The following is a 26,786-nucleotide window of genomic DNA, read 5'->3' as shown; positions in this document are numbered from 1 at the left end:
CTAGGGAATTCTGGGAGTTGAAGTCCAGATATCTTCAAGTTGCCAAGGTTGGGAAACACTGCTTTAGATAAACCAGCAGGAAGGAGAGCAAACTCCACCGAGATTGCGTAGCTGGCAGTTTTTTAAAGAATGCCTTGTTCCAACAACGATTTTGGCAGCCCAGGTTTTATTTTATTTATTTGTTTATTGTTTATATTAGTATGCCGCCCACTCCAATAGGACTCAGGGCGGCTAACAATAATTAGTAAAAACAGTAAAAAAATACAACAATAATAAAATAGCAACATTGTAAAAAAAACACATAAGGAATAAGCTTAAAAACCATACATACACATAGTCATTCTTAATTCCAGGCCTGCTGGAAAAGCCAGGTCGTAAGGGTAGGATGGAGATAGTGCGGACCTCTGGGAACAGTTGATTCCAAAAGATCGGAGCCACCACAGAGAAGGCTCTCCCCCCGAGGTCCCGCCAGCTGGCATTGTTTGGCGGACGGGACCCGGAGAAAGTCAACTCTGTGGGCCCTTATTGGCAAAGTATGAGGCAGGAGGCAGCCCCGTAAGTAATCTGTATAGGTGGGTCCTTGCTTCCTTTGCCGCCTCTTTTGAGGTGGGCCCATCCCGTGCTTTTAAGGGGTGATATTTTCTGGAGTCCAGGAGGATGGATGCGTCTTGTGTACTGTTCTCCCGGCAGTCCTCACCGCGGCCCTGAAATGCGCCATCACGTTATTTATCTGTGCACAACGCTTTCAGGGTGACAGCTCTTAATAAAAACGAGACTGGGTAGACGTGGTAATTCAGGAGACAAGTTATGCACTGCTCCTTTCTTATGTTTATCATTAGCTGGTGGTGCAGTGATTAGAAAGCAACCTTGCAGGCTGCTTCAGCTCACTGCCAGCAGTTCGATTCTAACCAGCTCAGTTGTTGACTCGGCCTTCCTTCCATCCTTCCACGGTCAATAAAATGAGGATCTAGATTGTTGGGGGCAATATAGCTGAAACTGGTTAGAGAGGGCTGGGAAGCAACTGTAACGCTCTCTACATGGGGCTACCTTTGAAAAGTGTTCGGAAACTTCAGATCGTGCAGAATGCAGCTGTGAGAGCAGTCATGGGCTTTCCCAAAAATGCCCATGTTACACCAACACTCCGCAGTCTGCATTGGCTGCCGATCAGTTTCCGGTCACAATTCAAAGTGTTGGTTATGACCTATAAAGCCCTTCATGGCATCGGACCAGAATATCTCCGAGACCGCCTTCTGCTGCACGAATCCCAGCGACCGATTAGGTCCCACAGAGTCGGCCTTCTCCGGGTCCCATCAACTAAACAATGTTGGTTGGCGGGCTCCAGGGGAAGAGCCTTCTCTGTGGCGGCCCCGACTCTCTGGAACCAGCTCCCCCCAGAGATTAGAATTGCCCCCACCCTCCTTACCTTTCGTAAACTCCTCAAAACCCACCTTTGTCATCAGGCATGGGGGAATTGAGATATCTCCCCCGGGCCTATACAATTTATGTATGGTATGTTTGTAGGTATGTCTGCTTAAAAATGGGGTTTTCTTAACTACTTTAAATTTTTAAATTGTAAATTATTAGATTTGTTATAAATTGTTTTATTATGTTGTGAGACGCCCCGAGTCTATGGAAAGGGGCGGCATACAAATCTAATAAATAAATAAATAAATAAATAAATAAATAAAAAAACTTATAATAACATTTAGACCCCTGGTTTCCAACGTAGGGTGCATGTCTCACAGGGGGGCAATTTGATTTTTGAGGGGGGCAATTTGCAGGTTAGTGGCCTTTTAGGCTTCCTCTATGTGAATAGGAGTTCATATTTTGAATAATAGACATAGACATAGAAGATTGACGGCAGAAAAAGACCTCATGGTCCATCTAGTCTGCCCTTATACTATTTCCTGTATTTTATCTTAGGATGGATATACAGTATACTGTATTTATCCCAGGCATGTTTAAAATCAGTTACTATGGATTTACCAACCACGTCCGCTGGAAGATTGTTCCAAGCATCTATGACTCTTTCAGTAAAATAATATTTTCTCCCATCGCTTCTGATCTTTTGCCCCAACTAACCTCAAGATTTTGCCCCCTTGTTCTTGGGTTCACTTTCCTATTAAAAACACTTCCCTCCTGGACCTTATTTAACCCTTTAACATATTTAAATGTTTCGATCATGTCCCCCCTTTTCATTCTGTCCTCCAGACTATACAGATTGAGTTCATGAAGTCTTTCCTGATACGTTTTATGCTTAAGACCTTCCGCCATTTTTGTAACCCATCTACAATAAGAATTATACATCATGGGGTGGGGGGCATCGAGACTTTAGAGATGCTTAAATGGGGCATGTCCAAAAAAAGGTTGGGAACCACTGATTTAGACTTATATACCACTTCACAGTGCTTTCCAGCCCTCTCTAAGCGGTATCGCTCCCAAAAATCTTGTTCCTCATTTTACCAAACTTGGAAGGCTGAGACGCTGAGTCAACCTTGAGCTTACTGAGATTTGATCTGCCAAACCGGGGGTAGGCAATGACTTGTGGACTTCAACTCCCAGAATTCCTGAGCCTATCATTGCTAGCTCAGCAATTCTGGGAGTCAAAGTCAACATGTCATAGAAGAGCCAACTTTGCCTGCCCCTGTGCCAAACTACTAGCAGCTGGTGATCAGCAGAGGTACCTTGCAGTACTCTGCTCTAACCACTGACCACCGAGTCTCTATTATATTATATAAGTCTTAAGTGCTCTTGGTAAAGAAAAAGAAGTTTGAAACAGAAATATGGATTTGTGCTGCCTTTTAAAGCAACCAGGGTCCTGTCGACCAAACAATGTCGGCTGGCGGGACCCAGGGGAAGAGCCTTCTCAGTGGCGGCCCCGGCCCTCTGGATTCAACTCCCTCCAGAGATTCGAATAGCCCCCACCCTCCTCGCCTTCTGTAAAAATGCTGAAGACCCACTTTTGTCGCTAGGCGTGGGGATAATTACCATCTTTCCCCCCTTTTTTATTATGTGTTTGGCCTTTCTGTATGATAGATTAGGTTGAATGTGTATGACTGCATATTTAGGGGTTTTATTATGTTATTAATGCCTCCTTAAATTGATTTAATTTTTTTATTATTAGATTTGTAATGTATTGTATTACTGTTATGCTGTGAGCCGCCCCAAGTCTTCGGAGAAAGGCGGCATACACATCTAATAAACTATAACGATAAACTATAACTATATGGAGGATTATGGGAAACTGAAATTGTTGTACAGTTAAGGAAGCAGGGCAGGGCAGTAGATTTTTGCCCCACGTTGATTATTATTATTATTATTATTATTATTATTATTATTATTATTATTATTATTATTATTATTATTTGGATTTGTATGCCGCCCCTCTCCGGAGACTCGGAGCGGGTAACAGCAATAATAAGACAGCGTACAATAATAATCCAATACTAAAAGCGATTAAAAACCCATTAATATAAAAAACCAAATATACATACAGACATACCATGCATAAAATTGTAAAGGCCTAGGGGGAAAGAGTATCTCAATTCCCCCATGCCTGGCAGCAGAGGTGGGTTTTAAGTAGCTTATGAAAGGCAAGGAGGGTGGGGGCAATTCTAATTTCTGGGGGGAGTTGGTTCCAGAAGACCGGGGCCGCCACAGAGAAGGCTTCCCCTGGGTCCCGCCAAGCGGCATTGTTTAGTTGACGGGATCCGGAGAAGACCCACTCTGTGGGACCTAACTGGTTGCTGGGATTGCTTGCCTTCCATCTCGTCTTGATGGTCTGCAGCCCTTAAAGCAAGGGGGGGGTGGGGGGGGTGGCCTTGAGCCCATGGCCTCCCTGCTTTCGCAGGCTTTAACCTTCAAGTGTTTGCTTAATGGGCCGGCCTGACTAATTCTGTTGTGTCAGGCAGCCTTGAATGGCTGAAATCTTGGGGGGAGTGTGAATCTAACCACAGTCAGCTGGCTGGCTTTTGTGAGAGGCAGCTGTTGTGTGTGTGTGTGTGTGTGTGGGGGGGGTTAATGGCACTTTTCCTCCCTCAGCAGGACCAATCAAGGACCATTTTGGACAAGGCTGGACTGGACCTTGGTCTAGGAATAAACCACTCCTTGGATCATGTCGGTTACAGTGACATTGATGGATCGTTAGCATATTTCAGCTCTTCCCTTTACTTGGGGTAGTGGGCTGCTCCTTCCATTTCCCCCACCCCTCTGTATTTTTTTCCTTAAAATTAATGAAATTATGGGTTTATGGGTTACTAAATTAATGAAATTATGAGCCTTGGTGGCGCAGTGGTTAGAGTACAGTCCTGCAAGCCGCTTCTGCTAACGGCTGGCTGTAGTTCACCAGTTCAAATCTCACCAGGCCCAAGGATGACTTAGCTTAGTGCTTCTCAATTATTTTCTGTTATCCCCCCCCCCCACAAGAAGTAAACATTTCCCCCCCTTCTCTGTTTGCATTATTCACTATGTTTAAGTGACACCTTAATTTATTTGCCTTCATGCTGTCCACTGCCAACATTTTTAGATACAGTAAACATACCGGTTTTTCCTCGTCTGCCACCATAGTCACAGTGAAGCCAAGTGCTACATACGCTTCGTCATATTTCCTCCTCTTAGCTTTCGGGAGACTTATGTTTGTCTCATTAACTCCGTCTCTCTCCTCCTTTCTTTTCATCCCTGTTAAATACTTTTCCATGGTGACTCTTAAGGGTTTGTTATCTGCACTTCATATCTCCTGATCTGTGCTATGTGCTATTGGTCGGTGCAAAAAACCTCTTCTACCTGGGGCAAAAAACTCCAAGTTTCCTGGGGTCACGTGCCTCGCTGGCATTACTCCATGCCTCCCGCCCCAGTGGGGGCTGCCCCACTATTTGAGAAGCACTGACTCAGCCTTTCATCCTTCCGAGGTGGGTAAAATGATTGTTGGGGGCGATAGGCTTAGATAGGGCTGTAAAAGCGCTGTGAAGCGGTATATAAGGGCTATTGCTATTTATCCCTGGAAATCTAGCCACTATTCTAGTTTCTTCTTTGCAGTCTGAGTTCCATGGATTTGGAGTACCTTAGCTGTGGATTGTAAGTCCCATTCTACCCTTATTCAACTTGCGGTTCTCCAAGGCCACCTTTCCTATTCCAGTTACAATTGGTTATCTCCAAGTCCCCATCCCAGTTGCTTATCTCTCTCTCTCTCTCTCTCTCTCTCTCTCTCATCTATCTCTCTCTGTCTCTATCTATCTATTTCTATCTATCTCTATCTATCTATCTACTTACCTATCTATCATCTGTCTGTCTGTCTGTCTACCTACCAATCTACCTACCTATCTTATCTATCATCTACCTACCTGTCTGTCTGTCTGTCTGTCTGTCTATCTATATCTATCTATCTATCTATCTATCTATCTATCTATCTATCTATCTATCTATCTATCTTATCTACCTACCTACCTACCTACTTTTTTTATTTTATTTTATTCTATTTTTTATGCTGCCCTTCTCCTTAGACTCAGGGCGGCTTACAACATGTTAGCAATAGCACTTTTTAACAGAGCCAGCCTATTGCCCCCACAATCCGGGGCCTCATTTTACCCACCTCAGAAGGATGGAAGGCTGAGTCAACCTTGAGCCGGTGATGAGATTTGAACTGCTGACCTACAGATCTACAGTCAGCTTTAGTGGCCTGCAGTACTGCACTCTACCTGTTGCGCCACCCTGGCTCTAAATGCAGAAATTCTAGGAATTGAATTGAAAAAATAAATGTGTCTGAAGAGAAACCTGTTTGGCACCATCTATACCAAAAGGTCTCCAAATGCGGCAACTTTTAAGACTTTTGTGGGCTTCAGTTCCCAGAATTTTGGGAGTTGAATAAAGTTGACTGAGGAATTCTGGGAATTGAAGTCCACGGGTTTTAAAGCGTCCGCATTTGGAGACCCCTGTTGCTCTAAAATGAAGAAACAACGGCAACATCGGTGTGTGTTCTCTCTATCTAGGTGTGTGCATGTGTTTGGAGGGTCACTCTGTCCTCCCACTGGGAGCAGAGTCTATGGTTGGGATGTCTGGGGTAGCAGCTAGTGCGCCAGCCCCCTCAGGTAGATTCTGCAGGAGGCGGAAGATTTATTTTTAAGCTCTCAAGGGGCATTTTGAAGAAGTGGGAAGAGAAGAGAAAGGGAGGACAAAAGGTTACAACCCGCCTATAATTGTGCCGAAGGCCTGATTCCCTCCGTTGCTTTATTGCTGCAAACATACTTGAATTGCCCATAGCAGTTTGCTCCCGGTTGGGAATTGTCTCCACTCTAGAAAACCTCCAGCCTTCTGGTGCTTTAGAACAGCGTTTCCCAACCGGTGTGCCGCGAGACATCGTCAGGTGTGCCGCAGCGAGAGGCGGCGGAGGAGAGTGGGCGGATCGGGCGGGCAATGGGGCAGGGCGGAGAAGCCAGGGGCGCGTTTGGCCGGAGGCACCTACTGCTGCACCTCCCTGCCCCTGCCTCCCCACGGTGCCTCCGGCCAAACGCGCCCCCTGGCTTTCTCCGCCCTGCCCCATTGCCCGCGCCGATCCGCCCACTCTCCTCCGCCGCCGCCTCCTGCCTTGGGGCGAGCAATCCGGGAGTCCGGGACTGTGTGGCTTTGTGCCATGAAGAGAAAACGGCCGACTGTTCCCTGCTGCCGTTTTCTCTTCATGGCGCAAAGCCACGCAGTCCCAGACTCCCGGATCGCTCGCTTCTCCGGTCAGCAAAGCCATCTGCCCAGGAAAGCGCCGCGCTGGCCGGAGAAGCGAGCGATCCGGGAGTCCGGGACTGTGTGGCTTTTGCGCCATGAAGAGAAAACGAGGTGGGTAAAACGAGCCGGATTGTGGGGAGCAATAGTCTGACTCTACAGTACATTTTACAGTAGAAACATAGAAGATTGACGGCAGAAAAAGACCTCATGGTCCATCTAGTCTGCCCTTATACTATATACTCATATTAAGTGTTATTGCTAACATGTTGTAAGCCGCCCTGAGTCTAAGGAGAAGGGCGGCATTAAAAATATTGAATGAATGAATGAATGAATAACGACGGTGGTCATAAGGGTGGAAACCGGTCATAAGTCACCCCCCTCGGAAAGGGGTGGCATACAAATATATATATATATATATAATATATATATATATATATATATATTATATATAAAATATATATATAATTATTATTATTACTATTACTATTAGTACTATTATTATTACTATTACTATTATTATTATTTATTTATTTTGATGCCGTTATAACTGAGCGGGTCACTGATCGAAGCAGCTGATTGAAGATGCGCAGTTTCCTTTCCCTCACCCCCCCAGCTTCTTGCCCTTTGTGGCGGAGGTGGACTCGGCCACGCTTTCTGGCGAAGGGAGGGCAGGCTTCCCGCGGGTGTAAAGCGCCCGGCATTGGCACCGCCTCCCAAGGTTTCCTGCGCCTTTTTCTCTTGCGGGCGCCCGGGCGGGTGTTGGCTGGGCTAAGGTGGGGGCCCTCAAGGTTGCCAGCCTCCCTCCTTCCCCTCCCTCTCTCTGCCGGAGCCGGTGACTCAAGGCACGTGGGTGTGAGGGCTTCTCCTCCCAACTGGTTTGGGCAGTGCTGAGCCAGCGCCGCTGAGACCGAATGGGCTGCGCCTGGTGTGGGGCTCTGGAGGCTCCCTGGGTTCTCCCTTTAGGCTCCTCTCCGCCCTGTCTCTCTCTCTATGTCCTCTTGCAGTGCAGCAGGACTCTGCGATCTGACACCGCCACCACCCCACCACCACCACCACCAACGGCGGGCAGCTCCCCGGACACTCATGTCCGGGGCCTTTCCAGGGTTGGGGGGGCGGCGGGGCTCTCCCCCTGCCTTGCCCATGTTTGGCGAGGGCCCGAGGATCTCCGTGCCATGCGCCAGCCGGTTTGCAGGCTGATCTTTTCTTTCCTCCCCTCCCCAAACCCTTTCGGAAAACCAGGCAGATGAAAAGTCTCCACCGCTTGCAAACCCGGCCTGGGGTTTTTTCCCTACTTGGGTGAGTATTAATTCATCTTGCTGGCTCCCCGTCGCGGCACGCCTTGAGTTAGGAAGGGGATATACGGAGGACGGGTTTCTCCTCCTTTCTTTCGGGGAGGGGTGGGGGCTTGGAAAGAATAACCCCTCTTTTTTAGCCCCCGGGGGGGGGGTGTTCCAAAGGCCGAAAACAAAACTTCCTAAGGCGGTTTTTGTTTTTTCTTCTGTGATCCCCCCCCCCCCCTTTTCCTTTCTGTCTTTCTGCAAAGGGTATCGGTGGGATTTGAGGCCTGTGCGCTTGAAAACATCTCAGGCCTTTTTCCAAGGGGCTCGTTTTGTGTAAACAGTACTTGGGTAGAAAGTGGGAAGGGGGTAAAAGAGTGGGGGTCTGCCTCATGGGTTTCCTCGATTGCTCTGCCCGGGTTTTGTGATCTTTTTTTTTTTCTTCGCCTCCCTGGGGATGATGTAGGATGAAGGTGGGTTGGGTTGGTTGTGCTACGGTGAATTCAGAGACAAACCCATGATTTGGTTATGGACAGGCTAGAAAAATGATTGGAAGGTCTTTAAAAGCGTAAAACTGATCAGGAAAGACTTCATGAACTCCATCTGTATAGTTTGGACGACAGAAGGAAAAGGGGGGGGACGTGATCGAAACATTGAAATATGTGAGAGGGTTAAATAAGGTTCAGGGGGGAAGTGTTTTTAATAGGAAAGTGAACACAAGGACAAGGTTTAGTTTTGGAAAAGATTAGAAGCAACGTGAGAAAATATTATTTGACTGAAAGAGTAGTAGAGGCTTGGAACAAACTTCCAGCAGACGTGGTTGGTAAATCCACAGTAACTGAATGTAAACATGCCTGGGATAAACTTATATCCATCCTAAGATAAAATATAAGGACAGACTAGATGGACCGTGAGGTCTTTTCTTCTGCCGTCAATCTTCTATGTTTTTATGGATGACGATGATGGAGAATCTGCGCAGGGCGGTTTAAATCAGAACTTTCCCGGCCTCCCCAACAGCTGGTACCTCTGGGCTCTTTATTTTGGAGCCCCCTTGGCTTCAAAGAGTCTGTCCTGCTCGCTCACCCAAAGGGTTGCTTCGCTCTGGGCTTTCTTGTCCCGGATTAGGAGGAGATTAGTATTTCGGTCCGTAAAGCAGGGTCATTTGAGATTGGCTTAGCCCCAGTGACTTCCTGTAGGAAGAGACGCAGCGGTAGGCCTCCTCCTTCTCTACACCTGGGTGTGATGCTGCACCAGAGGCACATTGGCTGCTGGGCATGGGGAAGTTGGAGGGGGGGGGAGGAATTTTTGGAGATGGTGCAGTTGTGTTCAAGCAGCTATATCTCTTCTCTCCCCCTCTGCCCAGGGACATGGCACGTGAAGGCACCCAAAGACAGTCTTGAACTGAATGATGTAAATATTTCAGGGGGGGAATAAGAATCCCGGTCTTTCTTTCTTTCTTTCTTTCTTTCTTTCTTATCTTTTCTTTCTTCTTTCTTTCTTTCTTCTCTCTTCTCTCTCTCTCTCTCCCCCCCTCTCTCTCTCCCTCCCTCCCTCCTTCCTTCCTTCCTTTTCTATGCTGCCCTTCTCAAGGCTACTCAGGGTGGCATACAATATTATAAATGCAACAATATATAAAAGAAATCTAAATTACTTTTAAAAGAATTATACAAATTACTAAAAGTGTTTAAAAAACCCGTATACAGTCAAGCACATTCATCCAATTCAATCATTCATAATATCGGCTGCAGACAATCACTCACAAGCCCCCGTGCCTGCCAGCAGAGGTTGGTCTTCAGGGCTTTACGAAAGACAGGAGGGAGGGGGCGGTATGTATCTCTGGAGGGAGTTCGGTCCAGAGGACTGGGGCCGCCACAGAGAAGGCTCTTCTCCTAGGCCCCATCAAACGACATTGTCTGGCCGTTGGGACCTGGAGAAGGCCAACTCTGTGGGACCTGACCGGCCGCTGGGATGCATGAGGCAGAAGACAGTCCCGGAGGTAATCTGGTCCTAAGCCACGTAGGGCTTTGTAGGTCATAACCAGCACTTTGAATTGGGCCTGGAGACCGATTGGCATCCAGAGTGATGTTGAAATGTGGGGCAGATTTGGGTAGCCCCAATACAACTCGCGCAGCTGCATTTTGCACAATTTGTAGTCTCCGAATTCTCATGCAGCTCAAAAGGCCGGGGAAGATGGGACTCCCCCTTTTTTTTGGGGGGGGGGGGGAGGTGGAAGGAGTTAGTGCGGAGGAAGAGAATGAGTGATCTTGGACGACCTTCTTTACCCAACCCCCACAGGCTTCAACTTCCAACAATTTGTGACTCTGTTTATTTATTTTATTTATTTATTTATTTATTCATTTGTCCAATACATAAATACATAGGAAGAAAATAGACATGTGATAATATAAAGAGGGTGAAGGTGTGAACTTAGAGGAGAGGATATATGAAAGGAAGAGAATATATATGATAGGTGAACAGAGAGGAAAGACAATTGGACAGGGGACGAAAGGCACACCAGTGCCACTTATGTACGCCCCCTTACTGGCCTCTTAGGAAACCTGGAGAGGTCAATCGTGGAGAGTACTAAGGGAAAAGTGTTGGGGGTTAGGGGTTGTAGGGCACTAGCACCAAATTCAGTGTCTATACCCAGTGATGGTGAACTTTTTTCCCCTCGGGTAGCCAAAAGAGCTTGCGCGCACTCTATATCCCCACATGCGCGAGTGCCCCACACCCCAAAATTCAATGCCTGGGGAGGGCAAAAACTGCTTCCTATCTTCCCTGGAGGCCCCCCTGGAAAGCCAGAAAAGTCCTGTCTCCCAACTTTTGGTGGGTCTCGTAGTCTCGTGTTTTGCCTTCCCCCAGCTTCCAAAGACTTCCCTGGAGCCGAGAGAGGGTAAAAACGCCCTCCCCCCATCCCCCCTAAAGGCTCTCCGGAAACCAGAAACGCCCCTCCCGGAGCCTCTGTGCCATCCAAAAATCAGCTGGCCGGCACACACAGGCACGTTGGAGCTGAGCTAGGGCAATGGGTCGCGTGCCAGCAGATATGGCTCTACGTGCCACCAGTGGCACCCGTGCCATAGGTTCACCATCACTGGTCTATACTTTTATCCCTTTCCGGTTAGGTCTGTGGAACCTAGTGAGCCCCAGAGTCAATTTTACGAAATCCTGGTAGCATTTCTGGGTACTAAAATCTGCTTCTCGAGATTTCAGAGGCACAGAGTCTGTCCTGTAAGGCCGTGTTTCCCAACCTTGGCAACTTGAAGATATCTGGACTTTCGCTGGCTGGGGAATTCTGGGAGTTGAAGTCCAAATATCTTCAAGTTGCCAAGGTTGGGAAACACTGCAGTAAGGAGCATTCTGGAAGTACAACCCGACTTCAGGTAGAGAGAAATTCAGAAAAGAGCTGGAAGGGACCCTGGAGGTCTTCTAGTCCACCCCCCCTGCTCAAGCAGGAGAACCCTACCAATTCAAACAAATGGCTGTCCAGTCTCTTCTTAAAAATGAAGCACCAGTAATGAAGCACCTCCAACTTCTGAAGGCAAACTTCTGTTCGCTGGTTAATTGTCCTCACTGTTTTGAAGTTTCTTCTCGGTTCCAGGTTGCTTCTCTCCTGGATTAGTTTCCATCCATTGTTTCTTGTCTTGTCTTCTGATGCTTTGGAAAATAGTTGACCCAATTCTCTTTGTGGCAGCCCTTGAATAACTGGAATACTGCTATCCGTGGCCCCCAACTAGACCTTCTTTTTCTCTAAATGCCCAAATCCTGCAGCCGTTCTTCATACTGTATGTTCTAGACTGCAGAGTCCCAGGGTCACCTAATCCTATTTTGCAACCTGCTGACAAGCAATCCAAGGGCGAAGCCAGGTTCACTTAACAACTGTGTTACTAACTTTAAAAAAGGGGAAGTGATTCGCTTAATATGTTCGTAAGAAGTTGTCTTATGAACTTAATTGGTTCCGGGAGGAGGTTCGTAAGGTGAAAAGTTTGTAAGACGAAACAATGTTTCCCATAGGAATCAATGGAAAACTGATTAATGCATGCATGCAAGCCCAAAATTTACCCCCTTTTTCAAACCAAAGCGCCCGTTTTTGCGCTGGTGGGATTCCCCTGGAGCTCCTCTCTATGGGAAACCCCACCTCCAGACTTCCATGTTTTTGCAATGCTGTAGGGGAATCCCAGGATCGCAAAAATGGGCGCTCCGCTGGGTGCTGTCGCCCGGTTGTCACCTTCCAAAACTGCCGGGGGCTTCTCGGCGTTCTCCTGAACGCCGAACCCAGAAGTTCGGCAAAAGTTCGGGTTCGGCTTTGGGAGAACGCTGAGAAGCGCCGCCGCCCGGCTGTCACCTTCCCAGAAGAGCCGTGGAGCTGTCGGCCAGTTGGGAGGGGCAAACGGAGGTGGGGAATCCCAATAGGGAATTCCAGGGGCGGAGCTTTGACATCACGGAGACGTCCTTCCTGGAGTCCCTGTTTCAGCCGGCCAGGAAGTATATCTCCGTGACGTCAAAGTGATGAAGTTTCTGAAGACTTTGTCCTTGGGCACCCATTTTGACCACATTTTAAAATATTATTATCATTATTATCATTATTTATCATTATCATTATTATTTTGTACTCTGGATGGTGTACAATCAATAAAATAATGTAAAACACTATAAAGTTCTTAATTATTATTATTATTATTACTATTACTATTATTATTATTATTATTATTACTATTATTATTATGTTTGGTTGATTGAATTGCTGTGGGGGATTTTATTGTTTTTATTATTTTAATGTTTTTAGTCCAAATATTGACTTCTTTTATTATTGTATTTTATTGTGTTTTCTATTGTTGTAAGCCACCATGAGTCCTACGGTTTTGGGCGGCATAGAAGTCAAATAAATTCAAATAATTATAATTATTAAATACTTGGTTGATACCTAGCATGCTGGAATCAACCCCGCATCAACCATTAGCACCAGTCAATGGTATTTGTGACTTGTTCAGTTGACATTCAAAAACATTTTTTAAAAATGGGGGGGGGGGGGGGGATGGCGGCACCCACGGATTGGCACCGACCGAATCGGGTTGGTGACATCATCGTGACGTCGCTACCAGTTTGGGCAAACCTGGAGGAACCCACTCTAGCTCCTCCCCTTGTACGGTGTACCTCTGCATTTCTCCGCATCTCTCCGGTTTCATTTTGATGATGCTTCCCTCGTTCTCCCTCCCTGCAGATAGTAAGGGAATCCTTATGCAGCAACACGTGAAATGAACAAAGCTCCACAGCCCTCAGGAGGAACCCCATCAGCCCCTCACCCCTCCCCTTCTCCTGGACTTCCACAGGTAAGGATTCGCCTTCCCAGGACACCTTCTGCCCCTGGGATACTTCCTGTCTGCTTTCCCCCTAGATCCGCTCATTGTTTGTTGCTCTACCTTCCCTGCCGGCTTGAGAGGTGGATCCTCTAGCACAGTGTTTTTCAACCAGTGTGCCGTGAGACATGGTCAGGTGTGCCGCGAAGCTCAGAGAGAGAAAGAAAACAAGAGAGAGAGAAAGAAAGAGAGAGAGAGAAAGAAAGAGAGAGAGAGAAAGAAAGAGAGAGAAAGAAAGAGAGAGAGAGAAAGAGGGAAAGAAAGAAAGAGCAAGAGAGAGAAAGCAAGTAGGCAAGAGAGAGAGAAAGAAAACAAAGAGAGAAAGAAAGAACGAGAGAGATAGAGAGAGAGAAAGAAAGCAAGAGAGATAGAGAGAAAGAAAAAGAAAGAGAACGAGAGAGAGAAAAAAGAAAGCAAGAGAGAGAGAAAGAGAACAAGAAAGAGAAAGAAAGAGAGAGAAAAAGAGGGAGGGAAGGTGGGAGAGAGAAAGACATAGAGGGAGGGAGGGAGGGAGAGAGAAAGAAAGAGGGATGGAGAGAGAGAAAAAAGAGGAAGGGAGAGAGAGAGAAAAAGAGGAAGAGAGAGAAAGAGGGAGGGAGAGAGAAATAGAGCGAAAGGGAGGAAGTGAGAGAGAGAGAATTTTTTTGTCCAAACTTTTTTTAGCCGCCCCTCTCTCCCCACTCAATGTGCCCCATGGTTTTGTAAATGTAAAAAATGTTCCGCAGCTCAAAAAAGGTTGAAAATCACTGCTCTAGCACAGGGGTCTCCAACCTTGACCACTTTAAGACTTGTGGACTTCAACTCCCAGAAATTGCTCAGCGCTGGCTGAGGGATTCTGGGAGTTGAAGTCCACAAGTCTTAAAGTGGCCAACGTTGGGGACCCCCGCTCTAGCAGAAGCACTATGACCCTTTTACGACTTGTGGACTTCAGCTCCCAGAATTCCTGAGCCAGTTGGAAAGTCCACAAGTCCCTCAAAGGGCCAAAGTTCCTGCTTTGCTCAGGGTGTCCAGCAAACCCGGGAAATCATGGAATTATCAGGGAAATTGGCGGTTCGGGAAATATCAGGGAATTATCAGGGATTCGTGAAAAAAAAAAATGGAATAAATTGGGGAAAAAAACAAACTGTATTAAAATGTTAAAAGTCAGGGGAAAATCTTTTAAAAATTAAAAAAACCAACGGATCACACTGCCTGCAAAAATGAGCATAACTGTGGAAACAACTTGCTTCTTCAGCTACCTGATATTTCTCCACGGCTTAGGCTTTGGTATGACGTCATTTACAACTGCGCCTTAGCCAGATTGCAAGTTACAGGCAAATGTCAGGGAATTTCAAAATGCTTTCCCCCCTGGACACCCTACTACTACCTTCTCCGGGTCCCGTCGACTAAGCAATGTCGTTTGGCGGGCCCCAGGGGAAGAGCCTTCTCTGTGGCGGCCCCGGCCCTCTGGAATCAACTCCCCCCGGAGATTAGAACTGCCCCCACCCTCCTTGTCTTTCGTAAGCTACTCAAGACCCACCTATACCACCAGGCATGGGGGAACTGAGACACCTTCCCCCAGGCTTTTATACTTTATGTTTGGTATGTATGTGTTGTTTGGTTTTAAATGATAGGGTTTTATATGTCTTTTTCTCTTTTAATATTAGATTTCTTCCATTGTAACATTATTATTTGATTTGATTGATTTATTGGATTTGTATGCCGCCCCTCTCCGGAGACTTGGGGCGGCTAACAACAATAATAGAACAGTATACACAATAATCTAATAGTAAAAACAATTAAAAACCCATTAAAGTAAAAACCAAACATACATTCAAAAATACCATGCATAAAATTGTAAAGGCCTAGAGGTAAAGAGTATCTCAGTTCCCCCATGCCTGATGGCAGAGGTGGGTTTTAAGTAGCTTACGAAAGGCAAGGAGGGTGGGGGCAATTCTAATCTCTGGGGGGAGTTGGTTCCAGAGGGCCGGGGCCGCCACAGAGAAGGCTCTTCCCCTGGGTCCCACCAGGCGACATTGCTTAGTTGACGGGACCCGGAGAAGATCCACTCTGTGGGACCTAACTGGTCGCTGGGATTCGTGCAGCAGAAGATGGTCCCTGAGATAATCTGGTCCGGTGCCATGAAGGGCTTTATAGGTCATAACCAACACTTTGAATTGTGACTGGAAACTGATCGGCAACCAATGCAGACTGCGGAGTGTTGGTGTAACATGGGCATATTTAGAGAAGCCCATGATTGCTCTCGCAGCTGCATTCTGCACGATCTGAAGTTTCCGAACACTTTTCAAAGGTAGCCCCATGTAGAGAGCATTACAGTAGTCGAGCCTCGAGGTGATGAGGGCATGAGTGACTGTGAGCAGTGACTCCCGGTCCAGATAGGGCCGCAACTGCTGCACCAGGCGAACCTGGGCGAACCCCCCCCCCTCGCCACAGCTGAAAGATATATTATTATTATTAAATTATTACTCCAATCCCCCCCCTTCCCAGCCACCACAACGAACTTTCCTGTCGTTTGTTTGCCTTTGGCCCTGTTGTCTCGCTTTCGTAGAGGGAAAGGTTTGCCAGGTTGACCGATGCCATCTTAATTCCATTTCTCCAATGCTGCTTTAGAGCCTGTGCTTTCTGTCCCTCCAAGGCTGCCCCAGGTGTGGCTGGAGGTTGGGACAGCTGCCGCCGGAGCTGCTAACCTGCTTCTTCTTCTCTTCTTCCCTTCTCCTAGCAGTCAGCGTTTCCTCCTGGCCAGGCGGCACCTGTGGTTTTTAACCCAGCGCAAGCTACCCAAATGAATACGCCTTCCCAGCCTCGACCGGTAAGAAGTTGGCGACCAACACACCGGGGGGGGGGGGGGGCTGCGGCTCTCTCTCTCGGGAGCGACAGGACTCTCTCGAGGTGGCAGCCGGAGTCTTTTCTGATGTGTTGCCAAACAGGTTCTTTGGTTTGGCTCGGAGGCTGGCAGCCCTGCAGGTTGACTCAGTCTGCGGGCGCCACTGACTCACCTGTGCACCTGTGGCCTGTGCCAGGTGGGGATGAGGGTTGGGGAACTGAGCACGGCGGAAGAGCCTGGGTAGCCGTTAGCATGGAAGGGGGCGGACAGGAGGCAGGGAGGGGGGGGCGGCTCAGCTGCCCAGAGGGGCGAGGAATTTGTGGGCTGGGACGGGAAGTGGGGAAGGAAGCCGGGAGTAGACAGAGGTGCCTGTAACTGTCGTTGATGTTCTCCTCTTGTCTCCTTTCCCCCCCCCCCCGCGCTCTTTCTCGCCTTAGTTTCCAGCAGGGCCGCGTTCTTTACATCAGCAGGTACTAACCTCCCTCCGCTTGCCTCACTGCATGCTGGATGCCATCCTAAAGGGGGGGAAGGGGGGGCCCTTCGGATCAAGGGTCGTGCTTGGACACTGCAGGGCAACTGACCTCGGGGCTGGAGAGGAGCCTGAGGTCAACAGGGGAAAGCCTCCAGGTTAAGACTTTCCCAGTCCCCCTCTGAGCTCTCCTGTCTTTAACAGGAGATATTTCCCGCCCCCCTTCACTCTCCGCTACCGTTTTTTAAAAAGAGAATAATACAGGTAGTCCTCCGCTTCACGACCGCGATTGAGCCCCAGATTTCCATTGCTGAGCAAGTTCGCTGAGTCTCCCCCCCTCTTCCCCCCAATTTTACGACCTTTCCGGTCACAGTTCTTAAGCGAATCTCAGCGGCTGTTAAAAGTTACTGGCGTGGTTGTTAAAAGTGAATCTGGCTGCCCGGCTTTGACTGGGCTTGTCGAGAAAGCCACAAAAGCCCAGGATGCTGCGACCTTCGTAAACATTGAACCGGTTGCCAAGCGCCGGAATTTTGATCACGTAAACGTGGAGGTGTGGTCATAAGGGTGAAAAGTCGGTCGTAAGTCCCCCCCTTTTTTTGTTTCAGCCACACAACAAATACAGTGATACCTCGTCTCACAAACGCCTCATCATACAAACTTTTCGAGATACAAACCCGGGGTTTAAGATTTTTTTGCCTCTTCTTACAAACTTTTTCACCTTACAAACCTACCGCTGCTGCTGGGATGCCCCACCTCCGGACTTCCATTGCCAGCGAAGCACCCGTTTTTGCGCTGCTGGGATTCCCTTGAGGCTCCCTCCATGGGAAACCCCACCTCCGGACTTCCATGTTTTTGCGATGCTGCAGGGGAATCCCAGCATCCCAAAAATGAGCGCTTCGCTGGCAACGAAAGTCCGGAGGTGGGGTTTCCCAGCGAAGGGAGCATCAGTGAAATTGCAGCATCACAAAAACACCAAAGTCCTGGAAACGCCACCTCTGGACCTCTGTGTTTTTGCTTCGGGCGCTTCGGCTGGCAAAGGGGGTGAATTTTGGGCTTGCACGCATTAATCTCTTTTCCATTGATTCCTATGGGAAACATTGTTTCATCTTACAAACTTTTCACCTTAAGAACCTCGTCCTGGAACCAATTAAGTTTGTAAGACGAGGTATGACTGTAGTTGTAATTCAAGGACTACCTGTGCTATTTATTTCTTTTGCCCCCAATCCTGGGCTGGATCCCAGTGACTGTCAGGAGCCTTTTGGACTCATCGCTTTCAACCCATTCGAAAGGGGGAACCTGATCATTTTGTGGATCGCCCAAGCGTGTTTTTTTTTTTTAAATAAAACCTGCAGGGAGGAGAGTTTGTTGGGGTGGCGAGTCAAAAGAACACAACAAAACCTGGGAAAGAGAACCTGCGATGCAGGGCAGGGATGCGAGGGTCAGCTTTTCACCCGGGTTTACGCCTGACAGGTTGTGGCTAGGGCCAGTTTGACTGCAGTGTCCATAGCCCCAAAGCTTCCCCACTTCCCTTGTGACTTGCATGGCCTCTGAATCATGAAAGTGCTTCTCTGTCACTGTTTCTCATTTTGCTCCACTCCTGCTGTCTGGCTTCCCCATTTGGTGATCCTCCTCCTCCTCCTCCTTCTTCTTCTTTCCTTCCTTCCCCTCAAATACAGTTCCCGGCCTCTCCCAGGGCTGGCTGCAAGATCCTTCTCCTCCCTTACACCTGCCATTCATTCCCTTTTGGCGTATTGCACGTCTTCCAGAGCCCCAGAGACTGTTGTCCATCTCTTACCTTCCTTTGTAGACTCCTGGAAGGGCTATGGCCTCCACTGTCCCCAAATAGTCACCCCTACATCCCCCCTGGGCTATGCGGGGGTGAGGGGTGGGCGGGCTCTGCCCCTCCATTGTATCCGGTTGTCGGAGAACTTGCTTGATTGGGAACGAAGGTTGAAGGAACGACATCGCCCTGTCGCCTTTGGTTGGGACTTGGGAATTGAGGTGGTGTTAACCCAGGCAAGATCTCGGCAGCGGGATTGGAGACTTTGTTCCCGTGCTGTGCGGTAACATGCTCTCCTCAATTGGGCTGGGCTTGGGAATTGAGGTGGTCTTAAACCAGGCAAGATCTCGGCAGTGGGATTGGAGACTTTGTTCCCGTGCTGTGCGGTAACATGCTGTCCTCAATCGGGCCGGACTTGGGAATTGAGGTAGTGTTAACCCAGGCAAGATCTCGGCAGTGAGATTGGAGACTTTGTTCCCGTGCTGTGTGATAACACGCTCTCTTCAATCGGGCCGGACTTGGGAATTGAGGTAGTGTTAACCCAGGCAAGATCTCGGCAGCGAGATTGGAGACTTTGTTCCCGTGCTGTGTGATAACACGCTCTCTTCAATTGGGCCGGACTTGGGAATTGAGGTAGTGTTAACCCAGGCAAGATATCAGCCGTGGGATTGGAGACATGGTTCCCATGCTGTGCAGTAACATTCTCTACTCAATCGGGACAGCAGCTGCTTTTATTATTATTTTTATTATATATATATATTTTTTAAAAAACCCTCCATTTATTTAAAACCTGCCCTAATGCCTCCCCGAGTCCCCGGAGAGGGGTGGCATACAAATCCAATAAATAATGCTTACTTTGGCATTCTTTAAAAAACTGCCAGCTACACAATCTTGGTGGAGTTTGCTCTCCTTCCTGCTGGTTTATCTAAAGTAGTGTTTCCCAACCTTGGCAACTTGAAGATATCTGGACTTCAACTCCCAGAATTCCCTAGCCAGCATTCGGTGGCTGGGGAATTCTGGGAGTTGAAGTCCAAATATCTTCAAGCTGCCAAGGTTGGGAAACACTGATCTAAAGCAATGATGGCTTAGGTGCCGAAAGAGTGTGCATACCACTAATCGTGCACGTGTGAGTGCCCACACCCATAATTCAATGCTTGCCGAGGGTGAAAACAACTTCCTCCATCCCCCGGGAGGCCAGAAGCGGACTGTTTCACGACCTCTGGTGGGCCTGGTAGGCTCGTGTTTCGCCCTCCCCAGGCTCCAAAGGCTTCCCTGGTGCAGCAGGGGGGTAAAAACCTCCTCCCCCATCCTCCTGGAGGCTCTCTGGAAGTCAAAAACACCCCCCCCCCAGAGCTTCTGTGCGAGCCAAAAATCAGCTGGCCGGCACACGTATGCCCGTTGGAGCTCAGCTAGGACAATGGCAACATATCAAGAAAGACCTCATGAACTCAATCTGTATAGTCTGGAGGACAGGAGGGAAAGGGGGGACAGGATCGAAACATATAAATACGTGAAAGGGTTAAATAAGGTTCAGGAGGGAAGTGTTTTCAATAGGAAAGTGAACACAAGATCAAGGGGGCACAATCTGAGGTTAGTTGGGGAAAAGATCAGAAGCAACATGAGAAAATATTATATGACTGAAAGAGTAGTCGATGCTTGGAACAAACTTCCAGCAGACGGGGTTGGTAAATCCACAGTCACTGAATTTAAACATGCCTGGGATAAACATAGATCCATCCTAAAGGTAAGATACAGGAAATAGTATAAGGGCAGACTAGATGGACCATGAGGTCTTTTTCTGCCGTCAATCTTCCATGTTTCTATGTTTTTAATGGCTCTGCGTGCCACCTGTGGCACCCGTGCCATAGGTTCGCCATCACTCATCTGAAGCGTTCAACCCACACGTATTGCCATCTAAATGTCTCCAACCTGGGGAATGAATAGGATTGTAATCTTCTCGGGCCCGAATTGGGTGGTCTGTTTTGTCTGAGCAAAACGGCCACTTCTGGAGCTGGCGTTCCCTTCTGGGTGCCGTTTTGGCATTCAGGAAGAACCAGAGCCTTTGATCCTCCGCGTGAAGCTTCTGAGTCAGATCAAAGCTCCAGGTGTCTTTCATCCTGGTCCACCCAGTCTCTGTGGCGAGATTTGAGTTTTGAACTTGGAAGTCCGGTTCTTATATTATTACTACAGCCATCTGGGCGAGTGATCTGAGGGAAGCCACCGTCTCTTTTAAAAAAAAAATATGTTTATTGGTTATATACATTAAAAACAGGGTACAGAAAAGTAAAGGGAATATATATAATGTACATTCCAACATTTATTTATTTATTTATTTTATTTATTTATTTATTGGATTTGTATGCCGCCCCTCCCCGTAGATTCGGGGCGGCTAACAACAGTAATAAAAAACATCATATAAATCCAATACTAAAACAACTAGAAAAACCAAACATCCCTACAAACAAACATAACATGCATAAATTGTAAAGGCCTAGGGCGAAAGAATATCTCAGTTCCCCCATGCCTGACAGCAGAGGTGGGCTTTAAGGAGCTTACGAAAGACATGGAGGGTGGGGGCAGTTCTAATCGCTGGGGGGAGTTGGTTCCAGAGGGTCGGGGCCACCACAGAGAAGGCTTTTCCCCTGGGCCCTGCCAAACAACATTGTTTTGTTGACGGGACCTAACCGGTCGCTGGGATTCATGCGGCAGAAGGCGGTCTTGTAGATACCCTGGTCCGGTGCCATGAAGGGCTTTATAGGTAATGACCAACACTTTGAATTGTGACCGGAAACTGATCGGCAACCAGTGCAGACTGCGGAGTGTTGGTGTTACATGGGCATTTTTGGGAAAGCCCATGATAGCTCTCGCAGCTGCATTCTGCACGATCTGAAATTTCTGAACACTTTATAGTTTATAAATTATAGTTTACTTATATAGCATACGTGAGTGGGGAAGGAGAAAGGAAGGAAGGGAAAGGGATTTAGAAAGAAGGGAAAGAAATACAAGAGGAGGAGGGATAGAAAAATATTGCAAGAAAAGAGTAGTAAGAAGAGTGTGGGGGGCCAGCGTTGGAGCTGGGGCTTCCATGTTTTGTGGCCTGTGGTTTAAGCATATAGGTGGTATAGATTTTCCTGAAGTTTTATCCATATGTATTTGACGTAGTTGCTAGTGCCAACATTTATTACCATCTCTTAAGCATCTTTCACGTTTATAATTTATTAGATTTGTATGCCGCCCCTCTCCGAAGACTCGGGGCGGCTCACAACATAACAGTGATACAATACATTACAAATCCAATAGTAGAAAGTTAAATCAATTTAAAAACACTAATACATAGTAAAACCTCTAACTATACAATCATACACATTCAACATAATCCATCATACAGTGAGGCCGAAAATATAATAAAAAGGGGGAGAAGGTGGTAATTATCCCCACGCCTGGTGATAAAGGTGAGTCTTCAGCATTTTACGGAAGGCGTGGAGGCTGTTCGAATCTCTGGAGGGAGTTGATTCCACAGGGCCGGGGCCGCCACAGAGAAGGCTCTTCCCCTGGGTCCCGCCTGCCGATATTGTTTGGTCGACGGGACCCGGAGAAGGCCGATTTTGTGGGATCTAATTGGTCGCTGGCATTTGTGCCGCAGAAGGCGGTCCTGGAGATATTGTAGCCTAAAACTAATTTTAACCGCTAGCAAGCTTTGAAAATGGGGTGCTTTGCGCCTCTGCTTTCAGAATCTCCCCCCCCCCCAGTCTGACTTAAGGATTCTGGGAGTTGAAGTCTTCCTACATCATCAGAGGGACAGTAACTTAAAGGAGGAGAGCTAACGACAGGTCGTCCTTGATTTACAACGGTTAGTTTAGTGACCATTCGAAGTTTCCACAGCATTGGGAACAAATACTTGTTTTTCACACGATAGTTGTTGCAGCATCCTCTTGGTCACATGATTGACAGTTGGTTGCTTGGTATTTTACGGCAGTTGTGGCATTGTCCCGGTGGTCGTGTGATCCCCTGTCGCGACCTCCTGACAAGCTATATCAATCCCACGTCCGGTCAGGTCCCACCAAGTCGGCCTTCTCCAGGTCCCAAGGGGAAGAGCCTTCTCTGTGTGGGCCCCGGCCCTCTGGAATCACTTCCCCTTGGAGATTCATACTGCCCCCACCCTCCTCGCCTCTGCAAGAATCTGAAAACCAATTTATGCCGCCAGGCTTGGGGTCACTAGACCTTAGCCTCTGGCCAACGAGTATGTGGTATGTTTGTGGTCTGAATCTAACTGAATGATTTTTAATGTTTCGGGCTTTTTATAATGGTTTTAGATTAGTTATTTATATTAATTGGATTTCAGATGCTTTATTGTATACAGTGGTATCTCGTGATACGAACCCCTCGCCATACGAACAATCCGAGATACGAACCCATGGTTCGGAAATTTTTTGCCTCTTCTTCCGAACTTTTTCCGTCTTACGAACCCGCCGCCTGAACGCCGAACCCGGAAGTTCGGCAAAAGTTTGGGTTCGGGTGGCTGCCGAGAAGCCCTGCTGCCCGGCTATCGCCTTTTGAAACAGCCGGGCGGGTTCTCGGCGTCCACCCGAACGCCAAACCCGAACTTTTGCCGAACTTCCAGGTTCGGCGTTCGGGAGGCTGCTGAGAAGCCCCACCGCCCTGCTGTCCCCTTTTGAAACAGCTGGGGGGCTTCTCGGCGTTCTCCCGAACTCTGAACCCAGAAGTTCGGCAAAAGTTCGGGGTTGGCATTCGTGTTCAGGAGGACGCTGAGAAGCCCCGCCGCCCGGCTGTCAGCTTTTCAAAAGAGCCGCGGAGCTGTCGGGCCGGTCGGAAGGCTCAAACGGAGGTGGGGAATCCCAGTAGGGAATTCCATGGGCGGAGCTTTGGCGTCATGAAGACGTCCTTCTTGGAGTCCACGTTTTGGCATTAATTCATTTTACATTGTTTCCTATGGGAAACAATGTTTCGTCTTACGAACTTTTCGCCTTACAAACCTCCTCCGGGAACCAATTAAGTTCGTAAGACGAGGTATTACTGTATTGTTTTTTTGATACGTTATGAGCAGCCCCGAGTCCACAGAGAGGGGCGGCATACAAGTCCAATAAATAAATGTGGAGGCCAGATTTCACTTAACCATGTTACTAACTTAATAACTGCAGTGACTCACTTATCCAACGAGGTCAGAAAAGCCATAAAATCACAATGGGCAAAAGAAACATTTGTGGAATGTAGTTGCAGTTAGTGCCGTCAGCAACTCCAGTTGGCTCTTGCCCCCTCCTGCCTATGGCAACTTGAAAGCTTTGCATGTTGACAACTCGCTTCAGAAATTTCTCCCTTACTTACAAAAACCTGGGGCTTTGTTGTGGTCATAAGTCAGAGACCACCAGCATTTCATCTCACTTCTGCCTCTCCTTTCAGTTTTGGGAAAAAGTATCAGTCATCAACTTCTAATAGTCATCACCTTCCTTAACATTGTTGTACTCATTGTCGATGTTCCGTGTTCCCCACTGGGCCGGCCATTAAACACGGACTCTCCGTGCTCAGAATCCCATAGCAAATTTGCAAGGACATCTGGGGAGGGTCAGAAGGTAGGATGATGTGTACCACAACTCCGTGTCACTAGTCCAGTAAGTACTTGAGGTTGAGGGTAGAATTACAATACAGAATGTTGCACATGGCGAGGGGCTTAAAAGAGCAGAGACCTTGTTACAGCTATAATATCTCCGGGACCGCCTTCTCCCGCACGAATCCCAGCGACCGGTTAGGTCCCACAGAGTTGGCCTTCTCCGGGTCCCGGCGACTAAGCAATGTTGTTTGGCGGGACCCAGGAGAAGAGCCTTCTCTGTGGCGGCCCTCTGGAACCCGCTCCCCCCAGATATCAGAGTTGCCCCCACCCTCCTTGCCTTTCGCAAGCTCCTTAAAACCCACCTCTGTCATCAGGCATGGGGGAATTGAAATTTCCCTTCTCCCTAGGCTTATAGAATTTATACATGGTATGCTTGTATGTATGAGTGGTTCTTTAAATTGGGGTTTTTTAGATTATTTTTAATATTAGATTTGTTTACATTGTCTTTTTATATTGTTGTTAGCCGCCCCGAGTCTTTGGAGAGGGGCGGCATACAAATCTAATAAATACAAATCAAATACAAGTGTTGTTGGAGCACTGACAATGGCGGCAGCGAAAGACCCCGCAGCATTCTTGCCTTGGAGTTCAAAATGTCTACTTGCTTCTCGGGAGCTGCTTGGAGCAAGGTGTTGCAACCTTGGTGACTTTAAGACAGGTGGACTTCAACTCCCAGAATTCCCCAGCCAGCTATGCAAATGCAAGTAGAAAAATAGGTATCAGCGTCACATGACCACGGAGACGTCGTCAGACAGACAGTGTGCAGCGGCACCCAAAAAAGCCAATGCAATTTTAAATTACATTAATAAAGGGAGACAATCTAGGACTACGGAGGTACTAATACCACTCTATAAGGCCTTAGTTAGACCACCCCGGGAGTATTTCATCCAGTTTTGGTCACCACATTGTAAGAAAGATGCTGAGACTCTAGAGAAAGTGCAGAGGAGAGCAACCAGGATGATTAGGGGACTGGAGACAATAATGATGATGATGATGATGATAATAATAATAATAATAATAATAATAATAATAATAATAATAATAATGCGGCAGAAAGTGGTCCTGCAATTATTCTGGTCTGATGCCATGTAGGTCGTCGTTATTATTATTATTATTATTATTATTATTATTATTATTATTATTTATTATTTATTATTATTTATTAGATTTGTATGCCACCCCTCTCCGAAGACTCGGAGCGGCTCACAACAGTGATAAACGATGTGACAAATCCAATACTTCAAAACATCTAAAAACAACCCACACCATTAAAACCATACAACTCAGTCATACCATACTATATTAGCATGGGGACACACCTCAACTACCCCATGCCTGGTGAGAAAGGTGGGTCTTCAATAACTTACGAAAGGCAAGGAGGGTGGGGGTGGTTCTAATCTCTGGGGGGAGTTGATTCCAGAGCGCCGGTGCTGCCCCAGAGAAGGCTCTTCCCCTGGGGCCCGCCAGCCGACATTGTTTAGTCGACGGGACCCAGAGAAGGCCAACTCTGTGGGACCGTATCGGCTGATGGTATTCGTGCGGCAGAAGACGGTTCCGAAGGTATTCTGGTCCGTTGCCATGTAGGGCTTTGTAGGTTATTACCAACACTTTGAATTGTGACCGGAAACTAATCGGCAGCCAATGCAGGCCGCGGAGTGTTGACGAGACGTGGGCGAATCTAGGAAGCCCCACGATAGCTCTTGCGGCCGCATTCTGCACGATCTGAAGTTTCCGAACACTCCATGTAGAGAACGTTGCAGTAGTCGAACCATATAACATATGAAGAAAGGATGTGGAAACTAGGCAGTGAAGAGAAGGACCAGGGGAGACAGGATAGCAGTCTTCCAGTATTTGAGGGGCTGCCACAGAGAGGAGGGGGCCAAGCTATTTTCGCAAGGCACCTGAAGGCCAGATAAGGAATAATGGATGGAAACTGACCAAGGAGAGATTCAACCTAGAAATAAGGATAAATTTTCTGATAGAACAATTAACCAATGGAACAGAAGTTGTCTTTGGAAGTTGTCGCAGCTTCGTCGCTTGAGACTTTCAACGGGCGGGCCATTTGTCAGTACTGGTGTAGAGACTCCTGCTTGAGCAAGGAGTTGGACTAGATGACCTACAAGGTCCCTTCCAACTCTAGTCATCTAATCTAGACATTTTACTTTTGTTTCTTTAATTTCTTCCCTTCCCAAGTTTGTTAAGCCACTGCAAGAGAAAACTTCAGAAGAGAAGGATTTAGGGGTAGTGATTTCTGACAGTCTCAAAATGGGTGGTCGGGCGGTAGGAAAAGCAAGTAGGATGCTTGGCTGCAAAGCTAGAGGTATAACAAGCAGGAAGAGGGAGATTGTGATCCCCTTATATAGAGCGCTGGTGAGACCACATTTGGAATACTGTGTTCAGTTCTGGAGACCTCACCTACAAAAAGAGATTGACAAAATTGAACAGGTCCAAAGATGGGCTACAAGAATGGTGGAAGGTCTTAAGCATAAAACTTATCAGGAAAGACTTCATGAACTCAATCTGTATAGTCTGGAGGACAGAAGGGAAAGGGGGGACATGATCGAAAGATTTAAATATGTCAAAGGGTTAAATAAGGTTCAGGAGGGAAGTGTTTTTAATAGGAAAGTGAACACAAGAACAAGGGGACACATTCTGAAGTTAGTTGGGGGAAAGATCCAAAGCAACGTGAGAAAATATTATTTCACTGAAAGAGTAGTAGATCCTTGGAACAAACTTCCAGCAGACGTG

At 47.5% G+C, this 26,786-nt stretch overlaps 1 protein-coding gene across 1 annotated transcript in view; it reads left to right on the top strand.

The window, feature by feature from the left end:
* Positions 1-26,786, top strand: part of EIF4G1 (eukaryotic translation initiation factor 4 gamma 1) — a 174,690-nt gene that overhangs the window by 25,768 nt on the left and 122,136 nt on the right. The window contains 3 exon segments of the mRNA XM_070753741.1: positions 13,207-13,315; positions 16,062-16,151; positions 16,604-16,636. Of these exon segments, the coding sequence (XP_070609842.1) occupies positions 13,241-13,315; positions 16,062-16,151; positions 16,604-16,636 (198 nt within the window). The 5' untranslated portion in view covers positions 13,207-13,240.

Source organism: Erythrolamprus reginae, chromosome 5 (assembly GCF_031021105.1).
Source record: "Erythrolamprus reginae isolate rEryReg1 chromosome 5, rEryReg1.hap1, whole genome shotgun sequence".
Taxonomy (NCBI): domain Eukaryota; kingdom Metazoa; phylum Chordata; class Lepidosauria; order Squamata; family Dipsadidae; genus Erythrolamprus; species Erythrolamprus reginae.
The sequence above is the reverse complement of the archived record's forward strand: the minus strand, read 5'-3'. Positions and strand labels throughout refer to the sequence as shown.